Source organism: Ornithodoros turicata, chromosome 2 (assembly GCF_037126465.1).
Source record: "Ornithodoros turicata isolate Travis chromosome 2, ASM3712646v1, whole genome shotgun sequence".
NCBI lineage: Eukaryota > Metazoa > Arthropoda > Arachnida > Ixodida > Argasidae > Ornithodoros > Ornithodoros turicata.
In genome coordinates, this window is record NC_088202.1 from 133069249 (window position 1) to 133086768 (window position 17520).

General features: G+C 47.1%; 2 protein-coding genes and 1 long non-coding RNA gene across 3 annotated transcripts in view; 1 reads left to right on the top strand and 2 right to left on the bottom strand.

Annotated features, from left to right (window-relative positions):
* The window catches only part of LOC135384069 (uncharacterized), a 55099-nt gene that overhangs the window by 11720 nt on the left and 25859 nt on the right, over positions 1-17520 (bottom strand). The gene's annotated exons all lie outside the window — the stretch shown is intronic.
* LOC135384066 (endothelin-converting enzyme 1-like) lies at positions 5099-7903 on the bottom strand. Its single transcript, XM_064613312.1, has 2 exons — positions 7790-7903; positions 5099-7307 (listed from the first exon to the last, which is right to left on the bottom strand). The coding sequence occupies exons 1-2, from the start codon at positions 7817-7819 to the stop codon at positions 5145-5147; spliced, it is 2193 nt and encodes a 730-aa protein (XP_064469382.1). The 5' UTR covers positions 7820-7903; the 3' UTR covers positions 5099-5144.
* Positions 12366-15117, top strand: LOC135384067 (endothelin-converting enzyme 1-like). Its single transcript, XM_064613313.1, has 2 exons — positions 12366-12452; positions 12931-15117. Exon 2 carries the CDS (start codon positions 13197-13199, stop codon positions 15090-15092), a length of 1896 nt encoding a protein of 631 aa, XP_064469383.1. The 5' UTR covers positions 12366-12452; positions 12931-13196; the 3' UTR covers positions 15093-15117.

Here is a 17520-nt window from a genome sequence, read left to right on the forward strand (position 1 = left end):
TTCATCCGAAACAGAATTTTCAATACTTGCTATAAATGATCAAAATAAGCCACCTGGACAACTTGCTTGTGAAACAATAGCTTCCGTTTTGGGGGTCTAATTCTTTTCATGGATACAAAGGTTCAGGAAAGGGAAAATTATGGTATGAGATTGTAGTAACCTATCCTAAGGAGGAGAAACGCTCAAGTCCGAGGCCAGGTAAAAACATTTCAATCACTATGTATCATGGCGGATCGAATCCTCGGTGTGCGTCCCAGGCAGGCACACTATACGTGCGCACGAATATACGTGCGCATGCGATATTTATTCACATCACGCCTTTAAATTTCAGTAGTTTCGGTGTCATTACAAGCAGACATTTCACGAGAAGGCTGCAATTGGCCTTTTCGCGTCGTCCGAAAATACGAGTGCGATGAGCATAGATTGAGAAGCTACCCGTTAAAAAGAACTCCTTAGAAGTTAAGTTACCGTGTGAAAAATGTAACTAAGTTCTTCAGCCTGAAATGTAACTCGCAGTTACGGAGTTACTTAAAAAAAAACGAGTTATACTTCCAAATTACTTCGGACACAAAATAGCACTACACAGCTGCAGCACGCGTGAGCAGCTGAGTTAGACCTCGAGTTACCTGCGGAGGAGTGCAACACGCTTAGATCGTTTTCGTTTATGTCCAACAGTTCGAACGCTTTGTATTTTACTCCATGTGGGCGCACAATGGTTCAGGTTCATTTCAATGACAGCGGTTCTTACTTCCTGAACAGAATACTGTCATTGATTGAATATCACGCTTTATGGTATAACATGCCATGAAAGAACCGGGGAGAAAGCAAGGAAATATGTGGACGTGAGTGAGAAGCGAATTAAAAGTAACTTGGAACTTAGTTCAAGTTACATTGGCAAAGTTACCTGAAAAAGGAACGAGTTCCTCTGAAAGTTACCACGGCGCAAAAATACCGAGTTAAGTTATAGGTTACCGAAAAAAGGAACTTAGTTACAGTAACGAGTTACCTCGAACTCTGGCTATGAGGCCCTCTGCAAGCCGGTTTGGAAACGGCGTCGCCGCACCGAAAATCGTGATGCAACCATCTTACGGTGTTGCAGTGGACAGATCAGGTAGCACAGCAAGAAGGTGTGGGATAGAGGTAGGTCAGTAAGCGTCCTGGGCCGTCTTCAAGGGGAACTGTGACGTTCGCATGAAAAGACTTCAGAAAACCCATTCAAAACGTCAGCACAGCCGCTGGTAGGATTCGGATACAACACCTCCCAGTCCTCACACAACTTCGGCTACCACCTACGAAGAGGAGTCGGCCATGCTGTTGGTGCCTGGTAATGTGGGAACGACAGCGTCTCATCACTGTCTTGGGAAATGGAAAGTAACTAAGTTACAGTTACAGTTACGCAAGCAAAAACTTAGCTAGGTTACAGTTACAGTTATTCCACGAAAAAAGTAACTGGTTAAGTATAGAGTTAGTTTGCGGATTTTCCAAACAAGACATGGCAACAACAGTCTTTATTGCAAACTTTACGCGGGCTGCGGGCTTTAAGCTTTCTGCTGTTCCGCACTGTACAGACGAGGATGCTGCGTCTGAAAAGCCGTTTGGTAGCCTGTGAATACCTGCACATTCTTCTCAGTTCAACGTAAATTATCTCCCGGTGCATCTTCAAGTTGGAAGTAGATGTCTTACTGCACACAATAAGTCTTCTTGCACGTCTTGCAACGAACTTTGACGTTGCCATACCTGGAGGACACGAAATCAAATGTCCACCCATACATTAACGAAGGAATCTTCCATGTTGCACATGGGTGGACTGATCACTTCAAAGTGTCATCGAAGTGGCACCGAAGTAGGATGCCTCGATACTCGTGCTTCTTGCGCACTGCTTGCACAGAGGGCTGAAGTATCAGGGCACCCTATACACAAAAACGCGATTCAAGGAATGGGCGCCGCCATTAGTGCTGCCACCTCGTGGTAGCCACAGGAACGGTGCAGGTTTGGACTGCCGTTTGCCGAGTTCACCGTGTAAGAAGAGAGAGGTGCCCGAACGGAGCCGCTCCGTCGGTCGAATTTCCGCTCGGGCTTCCTCATTGCGCCGCTAGAGGCGCTGAGCGGAGGGAGTCCGCCTACTCCACCCCGCTCAGTACACTACACTTCAGTAGAAGATTTTAAAGCAAAAATTCTGGTAGGCGCGATATTTATTAGACAGAGGTGTATATTTTGTTACAATATCAGTCAACAACTGCGAGCGACGCCAGAACGACTGTTGGTGGAGGAATATTCTGCAATTGTGCTCAGTTCTCCACTGGTGGCTTTGCGCTGCGAATATACAAATGCCAAGCAGGCGGGGATACTACAGGTCTTGGGATTCTTTTGAAAGCCAAGCAATGCCTAATAAGAGAAGTGATTCTCAAAAATAAAGATGTTTATTGCACATGTTCAGAAAACACAGTACAAGACCTGAGAATTAAATTATGTAAAATGTAAATAACCTACTTGACTAGCTTGGAAAGCTTTCGTAGTTTTTTTTTTTTTTTTTGTCTCGTCTTGGATACTACGGTTCCTTTGCTTGCAGTAGTGATGCATCGTCATCGACACGTAGTAATGAGGTAACTGCGCAATGATGTCTACTCTGTGGCTTTGACGCGGGAATGCAAGTCATAGTTCTCGATCACATAGTTGATGGTCAGTTTTCTCGGTAATGTCAACTATTTTAGTAGTTACAACCTGTGTTGTGTGGCTGCCCAGTGTCCTCAGTGCTGTACAGTTTGATAGCATGTACCTCGCAAAAGACGACATCTTGCACACCGTCCAGGTCGATTTTGTGGTAGTCCCATGAGGGAGAAGGCAGTGTTACCCCGGCAGGATTTTTAAACAACTGAAGCCGCGATGTTACCAGTTTCATGGCTATCCTGAAAGTGATACTCGGACGGATTCTCGCTGATGTCAGATAGTTCTTCGCTGACGTACGTGCAACTGCAATAACATTGTATAAGAAATTATTTGTGCGCTATACTTCTATCGCACCAGGAAACATACCAATGCTCCTGTCGGCCGTCTTTTTGAAAGCACGTCGACAAAGTCTCGGTCCGCGGGCCGCTTCCATTGCTTGGTTGTCTTGGTAAGATACGCAGGAGTGTTTGGGAAAATGCTAGGCGCAGCACAGCTTAGCTTGTCGTGCAGTGCTTGCGATCACGACTCCGTTGTGGACTGTGGTTTTCGTACTTCAAAGCGTTTCTCGCAAACTTTGTCGTTTGCGCTCAGAACGCGATCCTTGCGGGTCCATCGTCTCCACGAGTTCAGTCGCTCGACATCTTTAGGCACGAAAAAGAGCGACACTTTCTCTTTGCACGACCTGTAGCCGCTGCGACAGCCAAGAACAAAATACTTCTTGCCCATTATTACGCTCTCGCTCGTCTCAGATCACGTACAACACGTGGAACGATCCGCTCCCGCCATGCAAACGCTGCGAGATGGAGGCCAGCGAAGGCACCCGTACGCGTGCTGCCCCTTGCGGCGCCTCCTCGAACCTCGAGGAAAGTTACGACACCGCCGGCGCAGAGCGCTTGCTGCGCGTTCGACCACCTGTCTCTTCTTACACAGTGGCCGAGTTCCTTCATTTTCCCGCGTTTGTTTACGTTCATTTCCGTTTCCGTTCGTGTTCATTTCGTGCCAGCTCATTTCGTCCCGCTCGGGAACCAGTGTAGAATAGATATTGCATCGGCCAACACTGCTCACGTGAAGAACTGTGCATATCGCACGCGGAAGCAAGTAGTTTACTTTTTCCTTGATCTTTCGAACGTTGATACGCTACTCAGATGCTTACCGGATGACTAGTTGTATGGAATGTTACGTTATCGTCAGTCATACTCATTAAAGACGGCGGCTACGAGTATTGATCCCAATGGGAAGAGTGATTGTGGCAGTCCACCCCTGTTATGTTGTCGCTGGGAACGACGCTACGGAGCGCACGGAGACTAGTGGATTGAGAGTACCGCTATAAGGTCTCTAGCCGGCTATGCGTTCGCGTGCGCCGATTGTGTTGCGCTGGACAGCCGCTAGGATACGACGCGAGTGTGAAAGAGGTCCACTGTTAGCGTGTATTATCTCGCAGGAAGGCGTGAGAGACCTTATCCAAACCTTTTCTGAGATCAATGAATACATGGTCTGTTTCGCAACCACTGTCCACAGCAGAGATTTCCCTACCCCCCTACCCCAGGGGGGGTGTACACCCTCCCTGCACTTTTGCAACACCCCCCCCCCCTGAAATTTTTCAGGTGACCCCACCCAACTCGGCCACCAACACATTCTGGTAGTGAGTCCGGCGCTGCGAATTACATCCTGTACTGTCAAACTTATGCCCACTTAAGACCACAGTCATTCAGATGATCGTACCATGGATTTGTCCAAACTCATTTCATAGTGACTGTTCAATGCACATATTGCGCGCATATACCAGCAAAAATGCGTGCGGGCACGCAAACTCAATGTGGATCATCATGAACCATTTGCGCCCAAATCAATCAAGCAAGGTATTCTGATTTTTTCGTGTAAGGTTTTCACCTTTGGTTGCTCATTGAGCTTCGTGAGACAAGGTGCTAGTCTTTTTTCTTTGTCGGTCGTGCGATTATGCATCTTAATGTTGAAATGCCATTCATAATTAATCTATATTCTAATATACTGCGTTCTAACGTAATAACATGTACTAATAAAACGGGAAAGCTGTGCAGATATGTCACAATTGTGCCACGATTCTTTCCATGTCTAAGAAAAATTCCTTAAGGGGAACGTTCACCAAGCATACCCCCCCCCCCCCGCTTTGAAAGCTCGGCACCCCCCCAGCAGTGAATTTCTGGGGAAATCACTGGTCCAGAGCGTTATGGTCATCCTGTTGTCGTGCCCGATCTGGACACGTGTGCATAATATTCCCTCGTTAAAATCTATAGCTTTGTGGTTCTCTTTGGCCTTTGTTGGAGATGTGTGCGTGGCTTTCTGGCGCGGCGATCGCCCGCGGCTACGAAGCAGCATGAATTCCTCTCTGAAAGCTCAAACGTTAACTCGTCTGCAAAGAACTACAGAATACGTGTATACTCCATGCAAGGTGTACGTTAGAAACGTTTATTTGAGGAGGCAGCAGTCTGAGCGCACTTCTAAAAGAAGCGGCACTTTTTTGACGGATTCATGGGTGCATCAGGGCGACACGAAAAAGTTTCACTGAAGTGTTCAGAGTTTACGAACGGTACGTTACACCTTTCGTCCAGATCAGGATGGGTTCCGCTTTTCACCAGGCTAGGAACACCGCACCACATAAGGCACCCCGTTATGTAAAACAGCTGATCACTTGTTAGCCCCTTGACGTTACCCAGGGTGACCTTTGAAATGGCAGACGCTTTCTGGTAGGCCCTCGTAAGAGATTCCATGGCCAGTGTGTCTGCCAGGTATTCGTGGGGGTAGTCAAGGAACGCCCGAGCTCTTGGTGCACGATCAATTTGATCTGAATAACAGGCTTGCAAGTTTCCAAAGGCTTCGATACTTTGATTCGTAAACCACGGGTCCACATCACCATAACCATTGCGATAAACACCATTGTTGTCGAAGCTGTGCATTATTTCGTGCGTTATTATGTGGCCTACACCGGCGTAATTGAGTTCCGGAGGACCACCGTAAGTGAACAGTGGACGGTAGAATGATGCCGCAGGCACAAATATCATGTTTAAACCACCGAAATTTACGCCATTCACGGCGTACAGTGGTATGGAAACTGTCTGCTGGTGAATGGACAAATTGAGGGCATTGGGCTTCCATGCCCCCCAATAATGTTTGGCTTGTCCTTTGGAAGCATCGAGAATATTCTGTATGTACACTCCCTTCATGTCAGGAACATATTTCAAGTAATTGTCGTACTCTTGGGGTGACATCATGTCGTAGTGATACCCTAGAAGCCTGATCACGAGAGACAATTTCTTCACCGCTCGTTTCTTGGTATCGTTGTCCAGCCACTTCGAGTTCATGAACGACACCCTAATTTGCTTGCCGACTTCGTCCATCATTGCGTTCACAGCGTTCACTCTTGACCTGTTAACGACTTCCAGCAACACTTTGGAAGCCGCAACTGATGGGAATATCTGAAAAATATCAGATAAACATCGTTGTCTGGTTCGAGTGATATCAGTTCTATCGTCATCGAAGCCAGCTGAAGCATACAAGTTGTATGTTAACATCCAGGCTACTGCTGCTTGAACTGTTTCGTTAGCGATGACGGCATTGCTTCCAAAGAAAGCACTGAAAAGCATAGCGACGCCGACGGGAGTTCTTAATTTGATCTGCGTGATGTCATCCCGGAGGTACTTCTCTATTGCGTGGATCCACCTCCTCCCAAGCGTCTGATCATTTTCAAACAAACCCAGTTCAGACACAGGGATAATAAGCTCATTCCAATCCAGCGTTGTGCTCAGGTTGAAAATCCTGTCTTCGCCTTCTAAGACGGAGTCAACGGTAGCGCCGTCAATATCCTTGACGGCAAATATGGCCCTTAAAACGGTTTCCACAAACGCCTTTCGATCGACAGAAGTGTTCCCATGAATTGTCCGATGCAGAATCATGTGCGGGACGACTTGTATGTAAACCTGATTTATGCTGCGACGTGGGAACGGCTCAATCGCGAACATCAACGGCAAGTCTGCGAACCAAAATTCCAACTGCTTGGTCATCGGATCGAAATCTAAAATTTCTGTCAATGCCATTCGATGGCCCTTCAGAAAGTCCTCGACGTATCTCCTACTCGCTTCAACAGCTTGATCACTAGCGTCCATGCAGGACTGGTACGTCGCGATCACCTTCTCGTATGCAGATTGATTTCGAGGTTGAGCGCGCCCGTTTCTTAACCACTGCTCAATGTCAAATGCCAATTTTACGTACATATTAAACATCATGCCGTGATCAAGTTCGCCTTTGAAAGCGCTCACAGCGCCCTTGCAGACGTAGTTGTAGAAGTTGCTGCAGGGATCCAGCGATTTGTCAACAGACGTGCCAATCAACCATCGCATGTAGTGACAGTCTTCAGTGTCGCACACTCTTTTCGTGACCTGGTCGCCCTTGCCTGCGTCCGCCGTTGTTCCTGATGGCGCTGAACTCGTTGGCATCGTCCTTCGTGGCTCTTCCAAGTCAACAACGTTTGATGTCGAGGGCATCCCTGACTTCCAACCGTAAAGCACAACCCCGATAGAGATTCCAGTGACCAGGGAAAGTACCACGAATGCTGCTGCCACAAAGACTCGCAAGGTCTTCACTGCATCTTGCACTTCTTCGAATTTCTAATAGGAATAATGAGAAAATTTCTTGTTAAAAGGGCTATGCCAATATGTTGTAGATACTACAGCTCGGGTAGCAGAGAGAAGGAGTTTATGGTGGTGACGTTCAAGACATGAAGCTTACGGCTGCTTTCAGTGAACCGAACATCAGCGTAGCGAGATACGCCCATACAACATGCTGCAGGAAAGTGGTTAAGCAAGTAATATTGCAGTTTAGGGTTAATATCAGTAATATTGGATGATTACTTGGTTTGGCGAACGTGTGATTTTCTCGGCGTACGCATTCTGTCGTTCAGCCAGGGAGTGCATGAACTACAAGCGTCATTTGTATCAGCATAATGTGAACAAATCTAGACACAAATGGATGGCTAAGTTACGTGGAGGGCAGAACATATACATCCTACGTCAGCATCAGAGTATTGTGACGCATCTGGGAAAGAGCTGGCATTCACTTTTTTTTTTTTTTTTACTACTGCTGACCTTACCGTTTCTTGGTCGTACACTTTTATAGCCATTTCGCAAAGGCGGCCTGGATCCAGGGAAGCGCTCACTGCTTCAGTCGGGACAGCGGTCTGTGATCCTCTTCTTCTTACTGCTGGGTTCTTCTTCTTCTTCCACCACAGTGCTGGGTTCTTTCTTCGTTCGGCGGTTGTGTTCACGAGCACCTTCGCCGGCTTCCTCACTATCGTTCCAATTTACAACACCGTTACAGCTGTTTAATTAGTTAAACACTCATTGTACTTGTAGATAATATCGGAAATAGGAATATAATATATAGGAAACAGTAGGGTGCTTGAATAGTACGTAGCTCCCTCTGTGCAGATGGGGGGGATAGTATTCAGGCACCCTGGGAAATGCTGTTTGGAAGCGCACTCTGCGGGCATTGTTGGGCATTACCACATGCGTGTTCACTGGTTCACGACAAAGCTTCCAATTCGGTACAAACGTCAGCACATTTCCCTTAGAAGTCGGCCTAGGACGTATATTCCCCCATAGCGTTAGTCGTGAGACGTTGCCTCAGGAGCCTTAGGACAATCCCAGCCTTAGGTTGCCAGGACAATCAGGAGCCTTAACTTTGGCTGAGCTTTCGGTCGGTTCTGGCTACCATCGACTTCTACCGGATTCCACTCCTACCTACCCGATATTCAAAATAACTGAAGCTTGTTTTGGCTAAAAGAAATATTTATTTGACACAAAGCACTGATTCAAAGATCTGATACATGGGTGCACTGTGAATACAAGGTTCACTGCGTTGTTGACGCACTGTAACTAAGTTCGAACTTGAAGCAAAACGAACACAGCCCTCGAAATCCGACACGGCCCAAGCGTGTTCTTCACTCTGCAACCGCTCCAACTCACGAAGCATTCCAGTTTCGGAGTTGATAGACTGTTCGTGGGATAATAGTCGTGTCCAGGAACAGCACAACACACGTTAAATTACATTGACGCATGAATAAACCAGCGAACACTTCTACAAACTGTTCTGCCGATTGACATCACCGAAACACGGAACACAAGAGGACGCCGTGCCGTCCGATTTTATGATGAGCATCTTCTTTCGTTGCTTGAAGAGCGGAAGGCACTTGTGTGGCACGTAATCGTAATCCTGTCTTTGTTGTCAGCCCTCAAAATCCAACGGCGCCCGAACGCGTTCTTCACTCTCCAACCGATCCAACTCACGAAGCATTCCAGTTCCGTAGCTGATAGACTGTACGTGGGATAATAGTCGTGTCCAGGAACAGTACAACAAGCGTAGAATCACAAACTGTTCTGCCGATTGACATCACCGAAACACGGAACACGGACGGACGCCGTGCCGGCCGATGCGAGCTATTTCGAAACTATGCTGGAACTGTTGAAATCACCGCCGGACGCTGCACACGCACACGCGCGCGTAGAAAATGCGATTTCAAAACATTGTCGACCAATCGGAGCGCGCACACAGTCTAGGCCAATGAGCTTGCAACGTTGTAGGTTGGCGTAGTGGTACATACTCTACAGCCGCATCCTCGGTTACCTGAGGAGGACTGGCAGTACAGCGGAACACGTTTCTCCTGCTTATGGACAGAAAGCCGGCAACAAAGAATGTATCGAAATCGAAAACAGGAATGTTGCAGTACGAATTTCTTCTCAGCATGTTGGAAATACGTACGCCACGCTTTCTTTTCATCATTTCCTAATCAAGAATAACGGAACGGAATTCTCATATGTGTTGACCCATCAAACGCTTTCGTGATCGACTGTATCGCCGCGGGTTTCATCATAATATTAATCTTCGGAATACAGAACAAGCAACCGGCATGTCTTTGTCTTGCTGACATGTATGCATTTTCAAACCTCATGCAAAGTAAACAATATCACCGTACTAATGCGGCGTAGACAAGCAATGGGTGTTCTCTGCGAGAGAAAGCTTATGTCTGCTGTCTCACACGTATCAAGGAACGACTCGCAAAGATAAAAGTATCAACCAAGTTGTACGTGAATAGCAAGAGCAGTGCAGAAAAAGAATACTTCACTTTGCCAGAGCATGTTTGCAGCGCTGAGATTTTCGCCGCGCAACATAGGGCATGTTAAATAATTGCACATGTATGGTGTTAAGTGAAGACAAAGTGTCAGATATACGCGTGTGTGCCAAGGGATTTCAAAATATGTATCGTTCTCGTATGCATTTGACACGCAGTCCGAGTTATGCAAACGTCACGTCATATGAGCACGTTTTGTCATCACCAAACCAAACAAAGACGTGATCTCTTGAATTCTTGCAAATGCCCATGTGTACGTTAACTTGTTCATCACAATTTTTTACGATTACTTGAGCATCAAAGTTCGGACAAGAACTATCCAATTCCTAGAGACACTACACTTCGAACGGAGCTGTTAATTGTTCATTTGCAGCACTGACATAATACGGGACTATCGGAGGAGAAACTCAAAAATGGCATTACCTTGCAGACTACTAATCCACATTCCAAAACACATGCTAAGTGACGCTTCTTGAGAAACTAATCGCTGCTTTGCCTTCTCTTCCGGCTGCTTTGCTTCTTTGAAGGCAAAGCAGCGATTAGTTTCTCAAGAAGCGTCACTTAGCATGTGTTTTGGAATGTGGATTAGTAGTCTGCAAGGTAATGCCATTTTTGAGTTTCTCCTCCGATAGTCCCGTATTGTGTGAGTGCTGCAAATGAACAATTAACAGCTCCGTTCGAAGTGTAGTGTCTCTTTGAATTGGATAGTTCTTGTCCGAACTTTGATGCTCAAGTAATCGTAAAAAATTGTGATGAACAAGTTAACGTACACATGGGCATTTGCAAGAACTCCAGAGATCACGTCTTTGTTTGGTTTGGTGATGACAAAACGTGCTCATATGACGTGACGTTTGCATAACTCTGAAATCCCGTGGTACACACGCGTATATCTGACACTTTGTCTTCACTTAACACCATACATGTGCAATTATTTAACATGCCCTATGTTGCGCGGCGAAAATCTCAGCGCTGCAAACATGCTCTGGCAAAGTGAAGTATTCTTTTTCCGCACTGCTCTTGGTATTCACGTACAACTTGGTTGATACTTTCATCTTTTGCGAGTCGTTCGTTGATACGTGTGAGACAGCAGACATAAGCTTTCTCTCGCAGAGAACACCCATTGCTTGTCTACGCCGCATTAGTACGGTGATATTGTTTACTTTGCATGAGGTTTGAAAATGCATACATGTCAGCAAGACAAAGACATGCCGGTTGCCTGTTCTGTATTCCGAAGATTAATATTATGATGAAACCCGCGGCGACACAGCCGATCACGAAAGCGTTTGATGGGTCAACACATATGAGAATTCCGTTCCGTTCTTCTTGATTAGGAAATGATGAAAAGAAAGCGTGGTGTACGTATTTCCAACATGCTGAGAAGAAATTCGTACTGCAACATTCCTGTTTTCGATTTCGATACATTCTTTGTGGCCGGCTTTCTGTCCATAAGCAGGGGAAACGTGTTCCCCTGTACTGCTTCCCTGCCCCGACGCGGTCTCGAACCTGCACTCGCAGCTTTTCGAAATCTCCGCCAGGTGGCTACGGCTTCGCTGGAGTCGCGAATACGCACCGATGGCACGAATAATTTACACTTGCACTGTCTAACTCGTGTTCTATGCTCCTGTAACTTTACCAATACTCTTTCTACACCTCTTATCGATCCTTACCACATATTATAATATCGTCAATGTAGCAAGCTCGATACAGAAGTGGGAGGAGGTCGGTGGGGGGGGGGGGGGGAGGGGCGTCAGGTTTATCCTCACCCGGGCGCAAGCTCGCATCGGGATGGTTCTGCTTGGGAGTAGGCATACACGTAAAGTGAATTCACCTGCACCCCGTATAGGACGAACGATAATTTCGACCACCAGGTTTTTTTAACGTGCTACGGAAATATCAGACACACGTTGCTGGAAACAACATCTATTTCCCGGCATTTTCTACAAATTAACGGATACTTAGGAAGCAACAAACACGTCTTCGTTTGACTCCAAGGGGCGTTTAAGTACACGAAGTATGGCTAGTGGGTGGTGGTGGTGGTGGTGGGTGATGGTGCTTCGGAAAGAGCCCGCCGTTGTCGGCCTCACAGAGGCGGGCAACGTCTCACGCACGACTAACGCTCTGGGGGTAATGTGCATCCTGGGCCGACTTCTAAGGGGAATGTGCGGACGTACGTATCGAATTGGAAGCTTTGTCGTGAATCAGTGAACACGCATGTGGTAATGCCCAACAATGCCCGTAGGGTGCGCTTCTAAACAACATTCCCAGGGTGCCTGAATACTATCACCCCCATCTGCACAGACGGAGCTACTATTCAAGCACCCTAGACTGTTTCCTTGCTCTGTATTTGATATTATATATAAGTGCAGTGAGTGTTTTAATAATTAAACAGTTGTAACGGTGTTGTAACCATGGAGCGATAGTGAGGAAGCTGGCGAAGGTGCTTCTGAACACAACCGCCGAACGAAGAAAGAGCCCAGCACTGTGGTGGAAGAAGAAGAAGAAGAAGAAGAACCCAGCAGCGAGAAGAAGAGGATCACCGACCGCTGTCCCGACTGAAGCAGTGAGCGCTTCCCTGGATCCAGGCCGCCTTTGCGAAATGGCTATAGAAGTGTACGACCAAGAAACGGTAAGGTCAGCAGTAGTAAAAAAAAAAAAGTGAATGCCAGCTCTTTCCCAGATGCGTCACAATACTCTGATGCTGACGTAGGATGTATATGTTCCGCCCTCCACGTAACTTAGCCATCCATTTGTGTCTAGATTTGCTCACATTATGCTGATACAAATGACGCTTGTAGTTCATACACTCCATGGCTGAACGACAGAATGCGTACGCCGAGAAAATCACACGTTCGCCAAACCAAGTAATCATCCAATATTACTGATATTAACCCTAAACTGCAATATTACTTGCTTAACCACTTTCCTGCAGCATGTTGTATGGGCGTATCTCGCTACGCTGATGTTCGGTTCACTGAAAGCAGCCGTAAGCTTCATGTCTTGAACGTCACCACCATAAATTCCTTCTCTCTGCTACCCGAGCTGTAGTATCTACAACATATTGGCATAGCCCTTTCAACAAGAAATTTTCTCATTATTCCTATTAGAAATTCGAAGAAGTGCAAGATGCAGTGAAGACCTTGCGAGTCTTTGTGGCAGCAGCATTCGTGGTACTTTCCCTGGTCACTGGAATCTCTATCGGGGTTGTGCTTTACGGTTGGAAGTCAGGGATGCCCTCGACATCAAACGTTGTTGACTTGGAAGAGTCACGAAGGACGATGCCAACGAGTTCAGCGCCATCAGGAACAACGGCGGACGCAGGCAAGGGCGACAGGTCACGAAAAGAGTGTGCGACACTGAAGACTGTCACTACATGCGATGGTTGATTGGCACGTCTGTTGACAAATCGCTGGATCCCTGCAGCAACTTCTACAACTACGTCTGCAAGGGCGCTGTGAGCGCTTTCAAAGGCGAACTTGATCACGGCATGATGTTTAATATGTACGTAAAATTGGCATTTGACATTGAGCAGTGGTTAAGAAACGGGCGCGCTCAACCTCGAAATCAATCTGCATACGAGAAGGTGATCGCGACGTATCAGTCCTGCATGGACGCTAGTGATCAAGCTGTTGAAGCGAGTAGGAGATACGTCGAGGACTTTCTGAAGGACCATCGAATGGCATTGACAGAAATTTTAGATTTCGACCCGATGACCAAGCAGTTGGAATTTTGGTTCGCAGACTTGCCGTTGATGTTCGCGATTGAGCCGTTCCCACGTCGCAGCATAAATCAGGTTTACATACAAGTCGTCCCGCACATGATTCTGCATCGGACAATTCATGGGAACACTTCTGTCGATCGAAAGGCGTTTGTGGAAACCGTTTTAAGGGCCATATTTGCCGTCAAAGATATTGACGGCGCTACCGTTGACTCCGTCTTAGAAGGCGAAGACAGGATTTTCAACCTGAGCACAACGCTGGATTGGAATGAGCTTATTATCCCTGTGTCTGAACTGGGTTTGTTTGAAAATGATCAGACGCTTGGGAGGAGGTGGATCCACGCAATAGAGAAGTACCTCCGGGATGACATCACGCAGATCAAATTAAGAACTCCCGTCGGCGTCGCTATGCTTTTCAGTGCTTTCTTTGGAAGCAATGCCGTCATCGCTAACGAAACAGTTCAAGCAGCAGTAGCCTGGATGTTAACATACAACTTGTATGCTTCAGCTGGCTTCGATGACGATAGAACTGACATCACTCGAACCAGACAACGATGTTTATCTGATATTTTCCAGGTATTCCCATCAGTTGCGGCTTCCAAAGTGTTGCTGGAAGTCGTTAACAGGTCAAGAGTGAACGCTGTGAACGCAATGATGGACGAAGTCAGCAAGCAAATCGGGGTGTCATTCATGAACTCGAAATGGCTGGACAATGACACCAAGAAACGAGCGCTGAAGAAATTGTCTCTCGTGATCAGGCTTCTAGGGTATCACTACGACATGATGTCACCCCAAGAATACGACAATTACTTGAAATATGTTCCTGACATGAAGGGAGTGTACATACAGAATATTCTCGATGCTTCCAAAGGACAAGCCAAACATTATTGGGGGGCATGGAAGCCCAATGCCCTCAATTTGTCCATTCACCAGCAGACAGTTTCCATACCACTGTACGCCGTGAATGGCGTAAATTTCGGTGGTTTAAACATGATATTTGTGCCTGCGGCATCATTCTACCGTCCACTGTTCACTTACGGTGGTCCTCCGGAACTCAATTACGCCGGTGTAGGCCACATAATAACGCACGAAATAATGCACAGCTTCGACAACAATGGTGTTTATCGCAATGGTTATGGTGATGTGGACCCGTGGTTTACGAATCAAAGTATCGAAGCCTTTGGAAACTTGCAAGCCTGTTATTCAGATCAAATTGATCGTGCACCAAGAGCTCGGGCGTTCCTTGACTACCCCCACGAATACCTGGCAGACACACTGGCCATGGAATCTCTTACGAGGGCCTACCAGAAAGCGTCTGCCATTTCAAATGTTACTCTGGGTAACGTGAAGGGGCTAACAAGTGATCAGCTGTTTTACATAACGGGGTGCCTTATGTGGTGCGGTGTTCCTAGCCTGGTGAAAAGCGGTTCCCATCCTGATCTGGACGAAAGGTGTAACGTACCGTTCACGAACTCTGAACACTTCAGTGAAACTTTTTCGTGTCGCCCTGATGCACCCATGAATCCGTCAAAAAAGTGCCGCTTCTTTTAGAAGTGCGCTCAAACTGCTGCCTCCTCAAATAAACATTTCTAACGTACACCTTGCATGGAGTATACACGTATTCTGTAGTTCTGTGCAGACGAGGTAACGCTTGAGCTTTCAGAGAGGAATTCCGATATTGCTGTTTCGTAGCCGCGGGCGATCGCCGCGCCAGAAAGCCACGCACACATCTCCAACAAAGGCCAAAGAGAACCACAAAGCTATAGATTTTAACGAGGGAATATTATGCACACGTGTCCAGATCGAGCACGACAACAGGATGACCATAACGCTCTGGACCAGTGATTTCCCCAGAAATTCACTGCTGGGAGGGTGCCGAGCTTTCAAGGGGGGGGGGGGGGGGGTATGCTTGGTGAACGTTCCACTTAAGGAATTTTTCTTAGACACGCAAAGAATCGTGGCATAATTGTGACATATCTGCACAGCTTTCCCGTTTTATTAGTACATGTTATTACGTTAGAACGCAGTATATTAGAATATAGATTCATTATGAATGGCATTTCAACATTAAGATGCATAATCGCACGACCGACAAAGAAAAAAGACTAGCACCTTGTCTCACGAAGCTCAATGAGCAACCAAAGAAGAAAACCTTACACGAAAAAATCAGAATACCTTGCTTGATTGATTTGGGCGCAAATGGTTCTTGATGATCCACATTGAGTTTGCGTGCCTGCACGCATTTTTGCTGGTATATGCGCGCAATATGTGCATTGAACAGTCACTTTCAAATGATTTTGGACAAATCCATGGTACGATCATCTGAATGACTGTGGTCTTACGGCATAAGTTTGACAGTACAGGATGTAATTCGCAGCGCTGGACTCACTACCAGAATGTGTTGGTGGCCGAGTTGGGTGGGGTCACCTGAAAAATTTCAGGGGGGGGGGGGTGTTGCAAAAGTGCAGGGAGGGTGTACATCCCAGGGAAATCCCTGCTCTGGACAGAGGTTGCGAAACAGACCATGTATTCATTGATCTCAGAAAAGGTTTGGATAAGGTCTCTCACGCCTTCCTGCGAGATAATACACGCTAACAGTGGACCTCTTTCACACTCGCGTCGTATCCTAGCGCAACACAATCGGCGCACGCGAACGCATAGCCGGCTAGAGACCTTGTAGCGGTACTCTCAAACCACTAGTCTCCGTGCGCTCCTTAGCGTCGTTCCCAGCGACAACACAACAGGGGTGGACTGCCACAGTCACTCTTCCCATTGGGATCAATACTCGTAGCCGCCGTCTTTAATGAGTATGACTGACGATAACGTAACATTCCATACAACTAGTCATCCGGTAAGCATCTGAGTAGCGTATCAACGTTCGAAAGATCAAGGAAAAAGTAAACTACTTGCTTCTGCGTGCGATATGCACAGTTCTTCACGTGAGGAGTGTTGGCCGATGCAATATCTGTTCTACACTGGTTCCCGAGCCGGACGAAATGAGCTGGCACGAAATGAACACGAACGGAAACGAAAATGAACGAAAACAAACGCGGGAAAATGAAGGAACTCGGCCACGGTGTAAGAAGAGGCAGGTGGCCGAACGCGCAGCAAGCGCTCTGCGCCGGCGGTGTCGAAACCTTGCTCGAGGTTCGAGGAGGCGCCGCAAGGGGCAGCACGCGTAGGGGGTAGGGGGGCTTTCGCTGGCCTCTATCTCGCAGCGTTTGCATGGCGGGAGCGGATCGTTCCTCGTGTTGTACGTGATCTGAGACGAGAGAGAGCGTAATAATGGGCAAGAAGTGCTTTGTTCTCGGCTGTCGCAGCGTCTACAGGTCGTGCAAAGAGAAAGTGTCGCTCTTTTCCGTTCCTAAAGATGTCGAGCGACTGAACGCGTGGAGACGATAGACCCGCAAGGATCGCGTTTTGAGCGCAAACGACAAAGTTTGTGAGAAACACTTTGAAGTGAGAAAACCACAGTCCACAACGCAAGCACTGCACGACAAGCTAAGCTGTGCAGTGCCTAGCATTTTCCCAAACTGTCCTGCGTATCTTACCAAGACAACCAAGCAAAGGAAGCGGCCCGCGGACGGACACTTTGTCGACGTGCTTTCAAAAAGACGACCGACAGGAGCATTGGTATGTTTCCTGGTGCGGTAGAAGTATAGCGCACAAATAATTTCTAATACAATGTTATTGCAGTTGCACGTACATCAGCGAAGGATTATCTGACATCAGCGAGAATCCGTCCGAGTATCACTTGCAGGATAGCCATGAAGCTGGTAACATCGCGGCTTCAGTTTTTGAAAGACTGTTTAAAAATCCTGCCGGGGTAACACTGCCTTCTCCCGCATGGGGCTACCACAAAATCGACTTGGACGGTGTGCAAGATGTCGTCTTTTGAGAGGTACAGGTTATCAAGCTGTACAGCGCTTAGGACACTAGCAGCCACACAGCACAGGTTGTAACTACTAAAATAGTTGAC